This window comes from Streptopelia decaocto (genome assembly GCF_964273445.1).
Source record: "Streptopelia decaocto genome assembly, chromosome: 1".
In the NCBI taxonomy this organism is placed as follows: domain Eukaryota; kingdom Metazoa; phylum Chordata; class Aves; order Columbiformes; family Columbidae; genus Streptopelia; species Streptopelia decaocto.
The window spans coordinates 166,413,668-166,427,680 of NC_138663.1; the positions used below are offsets into that span (position 1 = coordinate 166,413,668).

General features: G+C 35.8%; 1 protein-coding gene across 2 annotated transcripts in view; it reads right to left on the reverse strand.

The window, feature by feature from the left end:
- Nucleotides 1-413: 413 nt before the first annotated feature.
- Nucleotides 414-14,013, reverse strand: part of NDFIP2 (Nedd4 family interacting protein 2) — a 46,746-nt gene continuing 33,146 nt past the window's right edge. For both annotated transcript variants that reach the window (XM_082059093.1, XM_082059094.1), the window contains 4 exons: nt 10,961-11,085; nt 7,789-7,855; nt 4,034-4,139; nt 414-2,227 (listed from right to left, as the gene is read on the reverse strand). In XM_082059093.1, coding sequence (XP_081915219.1) covers nt 4,036-4,139; nt 7,789-7,855; nt 10,961-11,085 — 296 coding nt within the window. In that variant the 3' untranslated portion in view covers nt 414-2,227; nt 4,034-4,035. The remainder of the gene's footprint in view (nt 2,228-4,033; nt 4,140-7,788; nt 7,856-10,960; nt 11,086-14,013) is intronic.

Sequence of the window (14,013 nt, forward strand, 5' to 3'; positions counted from 1 at the left end):
GATTAGATAACATGTGTATGTTTTTAACCCTACTTTTAACCCTACTTTTCAAAGCTAGTCCAGGAAAAAAAAGTATCTGTATGAAGATTTCTATAACAGTGGAGCAAACAGAAATAAATCCATCAGAAGACCACTACTTAATTTGGGAAAACTGATGTAGTTGGCAAATAGTACTAGTTGACATTGGTAAACATGGAAAATGAATCAATATTGCATTGTTTGTACAGTTGTATTAACTCCTTAAAAGAAATACAGTTTGTCGTCATAAAACATGATGAAAAAGAGAAGAGTAGAAAGGATTGGTTAGTAACCATTTTGCAAAGTAATTTGTCTATAATTCCATGCTGACACAAATATTGCACTGTGCATTTTTCAATATGAACTACAAAAAAATGAAGAAGCGTAAGTCTTAATTAGCAAAACAAAGCAATGTTTTATTATCCGCTTTTTTTTTGTTTGCACAATGAATGCAAAAGAACACAGAAAGAAACAGATAAGTTAGAAGGAAATCCCAATCAGATATTGAATATAATACTTAATTTTATTCTTTCCATAAAAAGCTGGGAAGTGGAGGTGTCCCTAAAGTTTTAGTCACTTTCACTGTCTCTGAAAGATTAAGAAAATGAGTAACATAACCAGCTTACATATGTATATTTTAAACATTCATTATAGATACAAAACGGAGTACAACACTAGCTTAAAACAACATAAACCTCACTGGTTTTAATGTTAGTAATAAAAAGGCAGAATTCTAATATAAAAAGTAAAACTGGAGGAAAGTGTTTGGTGTTTTTTTTTCCTCAAAGGTGCAACCAACAACCAATGTATTTTTGCAACTGAGATTCCAGTTGTACAAAGGACTGAGAGATGTATTCTCCTACTTGAGGAGCAGCATAACTTTCAAAAACTTTAAAGGAAACCACACATGCATAAACAGTAGACAGTACCCCTTAAAGAGATGATATTTATAAGAAAGTAATAGTATATTTAAATGAACACTAGGAGAGGTGCAACACACATTTTCTACTTTCAGAGCTTTAAAAGTAAGGTGGTTTGATTTCTTTTTTTCCTTCACAGATTATTTCCAAAATTACCTTACATTTAAATAAGTTTATTCTTAGGAAATGGCAAAGTATGTATTCTAAACAAGCATTGCAAGATAGCTATATGAATTTTTTTGAGAAACCCTCATTGTGGATGTTATATTTATATGGAATTCAAGACTTCTTAAACAGAGCCAATGTTATAACCCAGGGAATACACTTGCAATACTCTGTTTCAGGAACAGAGACGCACCTACAAGGATCCAACCGCATAACCAAGGACTAACGATGTCAGGCTGTCCATCCCTGTGAATGTGAACAAACTCCATCTTTTAATGGGATCATGCTTATGAATAAAGGACTTTCAGTCTCAAGCCCAAACCTGTTGATAATAATTAATGTGAGGAAAGTTAGGATGAATGCCTTTACCTCCAAAATTACATCTAATAGTAACTATACCCTTAATGGCCAATTAACAAAAAATACGTACGTAGCTCTAAGATTAAACAAAATTTAGAGAATATGCTGTTACAAAATATATTCTGGCATATTTCCTAAGAAGCAATTCGAACAGTCATTTATGCAGAGTTATTTACAGGGGACTCAGAGTATCAGTTTTAAGTAAACCATTATATTGGTTTGAATTTGCTAAAATATTGGCGAATACAAGTTTGTGACAACAAGGAACTTTGGGGTTTAGTAAACTTAATGTTCTACGCAATCATTAAGTGAATCTAAATTATATAAAAAAACCAAACCTGTCTGAACTGGATAATCTGAATCTTTTAATGCATTCCATCGTACTCGAAGTTCAGATCAACAACTCAGTGGTACATACACGCTGTGAAACAAGTTACCACTTAAATCTTTCAGATACAACAAGCACAGATTAACTGAGTCTGACTGTACCTAATCTATACTAACAGATGGTTTGTTCTTACTTCAATACTATCTTTTTCATAAGCACATATACAAATGTGCTAAAACAAAAGGCAGCAATTATAAATATTTACTAGAATGACCAGAACTGGCATTTGAGCATAAGCCATCCTGTCATTTGTTTTTGAAGCCGTATCTTCACTAATTCATCTTCTGGTTTTAGTAGTCTTCTATTAACTCAGAGTGTTACAGATCATCTGGAAGCTTCACACTGGGATGGGAAAGGAATGTCTGTTCAATGCAGTCTGGAGATAAAGAGAGAGTTGCACTTCAGTTCATCGCAGTGATTCACCAGAAGCAGCGTTGCTGACCAACATTAAACTGAGAAGCAACAACGCAGCCGCCCTTTGCCCCCCATGTCAAGACAGCACAAAAATGGAAAAGAAAGCTTACTATTATTTTGTTATGATTTCAAAGAACACCTGAGAGTATTTTCTAACTGTACAGGCAACACTTGCTGTTTATTAAAACTAATACCCACTGAGGAGGAAATTACCTGTCTATGCAAGAACAAGGACATTCAAGTATGACAGCAATTAATCTGAACTTCTTGTTTCAATACTTCAGATACTTCAAAAAATATATTTATGTGTCCAGCTCTCTAATGGACCTTATCAGCCCCTACAACTCGGGGATGAAAGGAAAAATTCAAAACCACTGAACTCAGATAGGAAAACTCATTAACTCCAGTTAAGGCTGAATTAAATACCATTTTGTCCCAAAGCAGAATTTTAGTTTCATCAGAACAAAGATTCCCAGACCACATTATCATACACTCTCATTATTCCCTTCAAGCTACAGTTTTCAAATACTAATTAATCTTTAAAATTATTTTTAAGTATTGTTTTTACACTTTACTGTACTGACAGCTAACAGGTATTTTCGGTCTCATCTCTACAAATTTCAGTATTTCTGAAGAGGTTTCCATATTACTAAGAAAAAGAGAGATATTACTGTAAAAAGGAAATGCTGCCAAATAGATGCCAATTTGGGTTGGTTACTAGAAGGCAACATAGGCATTAGTTATTTAACTTGCAGCATAATTTTGACCAAAAAATAGCACATTACAAAGAAATATTATGTTACTGTTCTATTAACAGATTTATTCCATGATCAAGAACTATGTAGTATAGCACCAATATTTATTAGCCCATTTTAAATGAATATCACTGTCTTATATAATAGGAACCATTTTTTGTAGGCAAATACTGTCTCAGTTTTTTTCAGGCTTCAATAATGTGTTGTTGGTTACTTCATACTGGTCCTATGACTAACCTTTATTATAGCAAACATAACTTCTCAGTTAAGCCAAAATACAGTATTTATGCTTTTTAAGTAAGCTGCAGAGTAATGAAAGTGCTATGGTATTTATTTCTAGGCTTAGATTTATCTCATCATGCAGTCTAAGTAAAAATGTTAATTGCGAATGGGGACCCCTGATTTAAGTTACACAGTGAAGTCTAATAGATCCACCTAATGGATAAAAAGCATATTAAAAGAGAGTGGATATGTGCCAGACTGATTAGTCAGCTACCTGAAGGATATACACAGCACATTGTTGCATACAGAATAATCATACTCATACATGACTGTCTTAATCCAGTCATGTAAAGAGAGACAATATTCCTCTATTGTTCGCATGTTCAGACCCATGTCAATCGCGTTTAATATGTGGGCAGCTTAGTGCTTCCTAACATGCTCCCAACAGGTTGACTGCTAAAGCCAGGTTTCTAATACAAAGTACAGTATCCTGACAGGGAGTAGATATTGCTTCTTGCTTAGGAAAGACAACAGGTTCCTCTTCATTTTTTTTTAGTAACACTAGTTCCAGGGAGGACTGGAGGCAATAAGGATGCACTATTTACCTTCAATTTCATGACTTCAAGAGTCTTCGGATATAAGTCCACGTAGAAGATGTACAAAATTCATGACAGATGTTTAAAAATCATGTGACTTCTGTTTAGTGACAGAAGTTTGATTATTTATCTCTAAGTATTTAATTCTTCTCAGTTTTCCTGGGAGAGATAACCTTATCACTAAAAATTGCTTACCTTCAGTACAAGAAAAAAAATCTTGTTCTGTGAGCAGCTGCCATGCTTTCAGACATATTTCTGACTTTAAGATAATTAACAAAGCCCCGAAAGAACAGGAGGAGTCCTGAAAGTGTAGAAAACGCACAAAATGAAGTATATCAACCCAAGCAGACACTATTCCACATTATTTTTATTAACATATTTTTTAGAAATCTAGATTATACTAAAGACATCAATGTCTCTATGCATCATTCACAAATTCAAAATGAAGGCCTACTGCTTTTGTCTTGTGACATTAGGATGCAGCCTTATGGACGGCTTTTTAGAAATGTTACGTTCATTCTGGGTTCAAGTATCAGTTGCTAAAGACTGCATGAAACAAAAAGAAAAACATAAAAAAAGAATACATGCTCCACATTCTTTTCAAGTAGAATTCTTAAAATTAGTTATCAGTGTGTTAAAAGACTATTCAGAGCACAAAACATACCTTTATAAGTGCATAAGAGAAATATATTTCAAGTCAAAAGAGGAAAAAAAAAAAAAGGCACAGACCGATCTAGCAACAAGCCTATAATAAAATATAACAGATTATGGCTTGAGATTTAACCATCCAGGAAAATGAATCAGTTGAAGAGCAGGAAGGAAACAGATTCAAAGCAAACTACTCAACATGTGTTATGATTACTTTTTTTTTTGGTCAACTCCACATTTCAAATTATTTTAAGTATTTAAATTTAACTCCATTTGAAAGAATATTTTATCTCTTTTAAGAGGAACAAGAGATACAGAACAGTCACACAGAAGCTACAATTGCAACAGTGGAAATCACCATCATGTTACCAATTCACTGGGCATCTGACCAAACAAACCCAGAAAAAGATATTATTGCATAGTGGACACAGCTCTTTGGTTCATTTTCCTCTGCTAAGTAACCTTCAACAGATTAATCCATTTATCAGTCAGATCAGGGAGAATACAAGAGAGAAGAAACAATCTGCCCAAAGAGTTGGGGGGTAGAAATCCAAATTCCACACCCAGTGGAGAGAAACACAAGACTAGAGCGCAACTATCCTGATTTAATGAATACATATGTACCTTGAAGATATATGCTTATGTGTATACACATATACACATATGTATTAAGATTCCAAAGGTTCAAACGAAAATCTAAACTGAAGCGTAAACACTTTAGCAAAAGATTTCATCATTTTCATCATCCTACATCCTAATAAACAATCTCCATGGTTACATTGATATTTTTCTATGTGACGCAGTTTTACCACCTGCTCTCCACGTTGAGACTACTGATTTTTTATCCTACACTCGTTTCTTCTAAGTGCTTTTTACTTGTAAATTTTCATTTTATTTACTTTCTGCCTTTTTTTAAAAAACAAAACAAAACGAAAACCTCCTTAGGACACACACGCACACACACACACACAAAAAAAAAAAACAAACAGAGAATGCTCTGCTAACCACTGGAACTTTGACCTAAGCCAGACACGTTTCTGTGATTAAGGTGAATTCTGCAAGGAGATGAAAGCACTAAGGTCTGGATCAAAAGCCTACTACAAAAGCTGCTACCCAGACGTTCCCAGAGATGATGGTCCCATGTTCAACTGAAAAGCAGCTGAAACAGCAAAAGGTGGGCAGGCAGCTCTCAAGGTGCCTTTCTGAAAGCATACTTTCTGCATTACACATGTTGGAAAACCAGTCCAAGTTCAACCCATATTTTATATTTCTCTGTTTAGGGAAGGAAAGAAAAATAAAATAAAACAAAACCAAAACACTTTCCATTGTGTTCCTCAAAAAGAAATATTGGCTAACATTTAAATTTAAAAATTTGAATTGTCTTTCTCCAATTTATTCACTGTACATGACAGCTCCTTGGAAGCAGACTTCACTTTTCTGTGAAGCATGAGCAGATTTTTTCAGATGTTGAAAGAAGGGAGCAGAAGCAGCTGGGTGAGCACCAGAAGAGAGAACATGGCAAAAGGTGTGCTCAGGTATGTTCAAAGGATTATGCAAATAGAAGAATCCAACTTGGTTCTTTCACTTCTGAAGAGATGCAGGACATGCTCTCTCGCATGCTCTAATGGGAGAGTTATCCGGAACAATGAAATACAGATCTGCTTGGCACCGCTCCCAAGACTCAATAATGCTCCTCCACATCCTGCTCAGTAGCTCTGTTGGGTTAAATCCTTCTATGGTGTTCTAGCAATCTCAGTATATCCACGTTATCAGTTGGTGTATTTCATGCAAAAAGTTCATAAGACAAGGGAGCATTGATGGCTGGATGCATACCGCCTGCCTCACAGTGCCTTTTATAATATGTCTTGGAATGAATAAACTTTGTGTGTTAAAGTAAAACAAAACAAAAATCTTCAAACAGTTAAGGCTGAAAACAAGGCTTTCTTAAATCTAAGTGACCAAACTTCTGAACAAGCACTGCAGAAGACTAGTAAGAAAAGAACTACAAGTGCACAGCTTTTTCCATAGACATGGTGAGGGAAAATGTTAGGGGAAGAACACACTATTTTCATCCAAGAGAAAAAAAGTGTCAAACCTCAACCTCAGGCACCACAAGGGTTTCTTTATTAAAAAAGATTTATCTGGAGATGTTTGTACCTGTAAAGAGTCATTTTACTTCCTACTTAAAAACAATCACCTCCAACAGAATATGAAAGCATTCAAGGGACTGGTGCTGTGATGTGCTCTGCAGTTTCCATGTATCTCAAGTGCCCAACAGTAAAACAAGTCGAGTATTAACAAGTCTGATGAATGTCCTCAAACCGTACTAAAAGGCAGATACGAGAAAATTTTAGGTAACATTTATTTCTTGCGAGATAAACAGCAACTCACAAACAGGATCTCAGTGGTGCTTTTATCTTTTTTAAATGTACTCAACATTTCATTCTCACATTTGTTGTTTAGCCATTTGAGTCAATTGACTCAAAGGGAAGAGTGCCACCTACTGAACCAGCAATAGTTTACTACAGTTCCAGAGAGGAAATGGATAGTAGCGTTCATTTCTGTAAAATAAAATAATTCCAGATTCCATATTCAAATTACAGAATCCACAGTAGGAAAAAAAGGTATAGTGGCTGGGGTTTGGTATGTCCTAACTAAAAACAGACAAGAGCAGAATTTGATGTGCACAAGATTTCGAACATGGGCAGAACAATCTCTCAAGAGAAAGCTGAGATCATGGGAGCGCTGTGATCAGAAAGCATGAAGCTGTTCTCTTGTCTGACTGAGAAGCTACTGATGCAGTGTGCATTTCAAAGGACTAGAAAAAGGGCATTTCATGAACTTAGGCACAAGACAGCAGACTCCACCTTCCCAGGATCAGTCACATTTCTTAAAATCTAATGCTTGACATACATGTTTATACAGGTAAGTAAGCACTAGATATCACTCACTTTTCAATAAGTTCTCTACATAAAGCTGTGGAGTTTCATTACACAGTTCTGCACCCCTAGATAAGTAGAAGCAGCTTAAAACGCAGAAACTAAAAGACTCAGGTATGCATATGATTACATATGTAGAGCAAAGCTTTTTGAGCTGAAGGTTATTTGAACAGTCCGCAGTTCACACAATAACACCACTATGGTAACCAATAACCTCGCGAATACTACGGAAATAAAAACAACACAAAAATATCAGCAGCTAAAGAAAAACACATAGCTAAACATGTTACAGAACTCTTATTTATGTGATTCATGTTTAAGTACTTCCACATCAAAACAGAAACGTTTTCAATTGCCACTTACCAAGTACAAGAAATATCCACCAAAGCCAGTACTGTCCATTGAAATATCCAGTAAAATAATCTGAAAACTGAAATTCATACAAGAGACTTAGCTACAGCAAGAGGGATGACAAAAACACATTCAATATACTATGTGAATACAGAAAGCATAGAGGAAAAGGTAAGTTTAAATAGAAGTACTACTTTCAACTAAAATGCAAACCTGGTATTTGTGCAGCAGTTTAATATACAAATAACACTTCCAGCATCAGTCTGTGGCAAAGTTATTTTAAAACCTCTAAAAAAAAAAAAAAAATGTGTGTGTGTGCATATATATAAAATTACACATATTAAACAAACCCTTGTACCGCTTGCCAGAATCCTCTGACATCTTCTGTTATAATGAGTCCCCACTTGCCGATTTTCCTTTTTTCCCCCCAATGCCTGCCACCCCAAACACATTACAGCAGCCTGCTGCTTTAGATATTAACACCAAAAGCCACATTAGTTTAATCTTATCAGACAGGGATGTTCTGCTGACCCCTCAAAAGAAGAGCTTTTGACCTTCTGTATACCCCCTACTGTTAATCGCTGCCAAGAATACCAGCCCCATAAAGACCCCCAACTCATTAAAGTCTTTTCATTTTCAAACCAGCATTCAGTTCCCAGCAGTGAGCTGAACGCAACTAAATGAACCTTGAAGTGGTATTTCAACTGTTCCTGTTAGTGACCATGGTAGACTGTTTTGTCCTCACTGTGATGTGGGAGGCAGCTGGAGGGCAGCGTGCGATGGTGTTGGAGACAGGTATCTGTGCCTTTACCAGACTCCAGACTGCATGCTTCACTGATAAAAAGGCTAATCAAATGTCTCCAAAACGCGCATCACAAGTAGGAACGGGGAGATGGGTGAAAAGTTGCCAGAAAGAATAAAATAACCTGCTCAGTGGCTCTGCACACTTCTCATACACTTCCCGTCCTACTGCGAGGCAGTTTGTTTACTGCATCCTGCCACGGTGCTTATCATTCGTCATTTCAGTAGTAGCAACCAAGAAATCACCTAATTCAGGCACATAATTCAGTTTACTCTTAAAAAAAAGAAGAGAGGATACTGTGCCACATATGCAACCAGATAAAAATCCAAAACATTTAAAGAACTGTAGATATAATAGCTGTTTTTTTCTTCGAGTAACTGTGCACTGAAATCCACATGTTTTCTCCAGAATAAAGCCAGACCACATAAATTCTTTAAAGGTTTAATCCTGTACTGTATTCATTTTTATGGGCAATCCAAGAAAAAAAAAAAAAAAAAATCAAGAATTGCAAAGTTGAACTGAAAAATTGGTTCTTACATTATTCCTATATAAATACTAGCTTTTCTATGATTCAGTGGGGTAAGCATTTCATATTTTGACATGTCATTAAAATATCAAATGAATACTCAAGTTCCCAGGAAATTCACAACATTACTCATCCCAGCTCTCTTGAGAGTCAGCATTTTCAATTCTCTAAACATATATACCAATCCACCTTTTAAAAAGTTACAGTTGCATTTAACTGGGAAGATTTACTAAAGCCAGCAATCAAATACTGGCCTATGCGCACTACTCTCACACTTTCTTTAGGCAGAAGAATTCATAGCTGCAGAATTTCCCCCACAGCAAAATCATGCTTTTGTTCTTTTATTTTTCTTTTTCCTCGCAGTAAAAACTGTTATAGAGAGAGCATATGGGAACTAGGATTGTTTAGACACTATAAAAGTTTTGTAACTACTGACCCTCAGTGAGAAAGGGCAGCACAAGCCTTCTGAAGAGCTTGAAACAAAGGAACGGAACAATTTTGCGCACACAGGCATACTTGCGTGTCACCATGAAAACAAAACTGGCGATATAACACCTTACGAGCTTTCGGTTGTTGTCTCTATAAAGGGAGACAACACAAGATGACAATCTTCACTACGAAGCAAAAAGAGCCCTGAGGTCTTGGAACTGGTCAGCTCCAATATTTTACAGTTAGTAAAAGATTACATACAGAAATTTAAATATAGCCTAGAACACAGTAATTCTTCACTGAAATTTGGCATATATTAATTTTTGTATTCGTTATGAGCACATTTTCAAGCAGAGGGGAATAATAACACTGACACAATGAGCAATTCTACCCTCTATTCAGTACACCTCAAGGGAAGCTGAAGGTATTCCCAATGCACGCATAGTTGAAAAAATGATGTCTTCTCCCTCCCTTGAGACAAATTCCATCCCAGATCCTGAATTCCAACTAAGAATCACATCTAGTCCAGCAGAATTCCCCTGCCCTGGCAAAGCAAAGAAAAACCCACCCTCAGCTGTAAGAAGAATGAAGAGCATGCCCAGGAAGGACCATGCAATCTCTCCTCTCTACAATCCCTGTATTATTGTGCCAAGACCAAATCAAGTTAAAGTTACTAGCACACACACATAACAAATTCAGAGCTGACAGGGCATAAAAGTTAACTAAGTTACCCAAGATCTCTCTCGTCATTAGATAGGGTGAAATTTTAAATGTTGTGTCTCACAGTCGTGCAGAATTCAAGTTCAGGAAGAATCATTACATTTCATCCAGTATCCACTTAGCTAAGTAACTTTCACTTGGCTAACATACCTTCCTGAAAAGCACCCAGTCTTGCAGTTAAACCATCAAGAAATTTAGCATCTGAGATGGTAAAAATGTGACTAATTTCATATTCAATTTTGACTTGATTCAGTACATATCTTACAGAGAATAAAATAATCAAATACAAGGGAAAAAGGTTTTCTAATTTTTTTTTTCCCCCAGCCAACAGACTGAGCTATTTATAAACCTTTCATATAGGACACTATAATACCGGTGACATTTTAGGTACCAGCTCCATTTCTTCTTTATGTTTTAAAATATTTGTGCAAAAAATGAGTCATCTGCATTTATTCAGTGGAAAGACTAACATAAAATGCTATGTCAGATAAAAATAGATTAAGCTTCACCCTTAGTAAGCATATATATAGCAAGTAAATTCCCAACTAAAGTAGAAGTTAGAGAAAATTCTAGACACTTTGTTAAATACTGGAATTTACTATACTAATTTTTAATTCCATTATTATATATCCTTGAATGAAATGTTATGGTTTGGTTCAACAAATAGTGTCTGTACAGTGTGAATCAAAAAAAAAAAAAAACCATACCCGTACAATAAGAATCCATTTGATCAGGGAGAGACCAAATCCACAGATTGCACCATACCTCCCAGCTATGGTATTTGTTATACAGAAGGATAAACAAAATCCAATCCAGTTGAAAATAAACGCCACTATAAAATAAAAGAAACAGTAGCTTCTGTTAATCTGTATAGCTAAGCAAACAGACTTAACATTAATTTCACTTTTAAAGTAATAAGGCCATGCTTACACAGTTAGTAATTCCCTTCCGGTAATTCAGGCTTTCAGAGATCGACTTTGAACCCAGACATTCCCCCTGGTACAGTTACTTAATAACAAAGCAAATGGTAAACTGGTTGGAACCTACTACTTTAAACAAGAGAAAATTCCAACATAAAGGAAAGCATTACATTGCTACAGAAATCTAACCAGAGGACACTAGACATGAAGGGTAAATATAAACAAAGGACTATAACGTACAAGATGTGGATTAAAACAAAGAAAAGACCTTGCTAAACTTCAATAACCAAAATATAGTTATATGCACACATACGTGCATGTATCAAGACTGCATATTCAGCTTTATCCAGTTTGGATCAAACACAATGAAAGTATCTGCTCTTGCTCTTTAAACATAGTATAGAAATGAAGATAAGTTGAGAAGCTGATGATTCATTGGTTACTGTTTTCAGGCATAAGATATAAGAAGCCTTGGAAGCTTTACACAGAAGCTTAAGAAATGGAGAAACAAAAAGGACATTGAGCTTAACTACCACTGTAACTCCAGTTAGCACTTCTACAGAACTCCCAGTGGTTTTACAATGGAAAGTTTCATATCTATGTATGTACTTGGCAATCAACGGCATCATCTGTACTGACTCCAGTTTGGGTGCATCAGGTCAACGTGAGGGAATCCCCAAGTCGGTGATGTCCCAGCTATGGGAGTGAGGGCAACTAAAAAGAAAACCTCCAAAGAGAAGAGCTGGGGCAGCTGGTGGAAGACAATGATATGGGAGTTCTGGAGAGGACAAGACAGTGGAAATTTGAAAACATGAGTGAAGCCCACAATAAACACATAAACCACTGAAGAGGCAAGCAGGAATGGAAGGGGGGCAGAGGGGAATAAAATCCCTGCACGCAAATCCTTAATGTATTAAATCCCCAAACTTATGGAAAAAACAAACACAAAACCCTACATCAAATTCAGACAATAAATCACCACAGAAAAAAAGTCTGTCTTTTCAGTAAATATTTGAACACTTTAGAGCAAAACATTAGGAAAAGAAAATTGGTCAATAGTCTTCTTAAACAAAAGTCAATTTGGGAGGATTATCTATAAATAATCACTTTTTTTGTAATTTAAAACCTTGTTACAACTCCTCCAACAATCCACACGAAGACACAATGACTCGCCCACAAAAGCAAAATTAAAGTCATCAGTCAAACTGCAGTGGGACTCCATGAACTGTAAAGAAACTGAAGTTTCAAGAGAAGTTTTGGAAGACTTTCCATCAACACAGTCATTTTGCACAAGTGAGAAAACATCTTGCTTGAGACAGAGCCAGAGGCAATGAGAAAGCTTACTTTAACACCAATTACTACTCTTTTTTGGGGAAAAAAAAACAAAACCATGACTTAATTAATAAAAAACAAACAAACAACAAAAAAAGAAAACTAACAAACAAAACCCACCAAACAAAAAAAAAAAACAAAACAGCATACAACCCATAAGAAACAACTTTGAATAAATGCTGACCCAATTTGGTATATGCAGAGAAGAATGAAAAAAGAGCATTTCTATTACATAATAACTACAGAACAACATTGTGACCCTAATGTTTACCTATCTTCCCAAAACACCGGAAAAGCATTTATATTAGCAAGCTTGGATATGTTGTTTTGAAAACAGGATTTCTCTTATTTTAAGCAAACTCTTCCAATTCCCCCAAACTTTTCTAAGTAACAGATTTCAGAAGGTAGTTCTTCAATGCATTCCTGCTCCTGTCTCAGCATAACAGTTTATTACTCTCTCCATTTCTCCCCACTACTCAAGCTACAAAGGGTGATTGTGGCTCCCAAGATAGGCACACTAAAGAGGACAGAAGATAGACATGTTTCTAATAGATTATGTGGACTAGAAGAATTCTCAGAATGCTTATATTTTTTATATATATATATATATAAATAAGGATCTCTATAACATGTGAATTAATTTGTATATGCATTATAACAACTAAATTTCCCAATCGTAAATACAAGGGGAAGGAAAAATTAGTTCTTATCAAAGTTGAACACAGTAACATTTTTACCCTCCTTTCAATTTGACCTACAGGAACATTAAAAATAGGCTCTACAGTCGCTGGATGAGTATTGGGTGGATATTTAACACCAGGTTGTTTGCTCAACTCCTGAAAGCACAGGCATCATCAGCATGTTCCAGGGTTGTGCACAATAGCTTTTTCGCTTTAACCGGTGTGCTGTTCTATCAGGTTATTTAAGCAGACAATACAAGGGGGAAGGAAAAGGCATAAACCACATCAAAGCTATAAACTACGCAAGTTCACACATCCAAATAAAAGTGAACTATATACAGAAGAAATATCTCACTATTTAAGTTTCTTCAGCATAACGAGGAATGTACTACCTCCATCTCTGTAAAACCTGGGCAACATGTTAGAGAGATCCTCTCAACATTGCCTTGGCGTTGCATCATTTTTAAAAAGTTAAGATGGGTAACAACAATGTCTAAGTGTTTTCAGTATTTCCCATTGCTTCTCTCTGACCTCCTCAGTGTCCTGGTGGTACTTTCAGACTCCTATTCATTGTCTCATCCTGGTTACAAAATACACTATTTCCTTTCAGAAACACATCTCCAACTTCTGAGTTGGCTGTAACAAATGAGGTTTTTATCTACATTCTGATTGTTCTTCTCTACATCAAGATTAGCCTCATCTGCCTTTCTGTACCTTTTTCCACTATGATTTCCACGTATATCCTCTGCCAGTCATGCAAGTTGTCTGAGCTTTGCAGCCTACACTGCATGTGGTTAGAGTTACTAATGTTATTTTCTGTGTAATTCC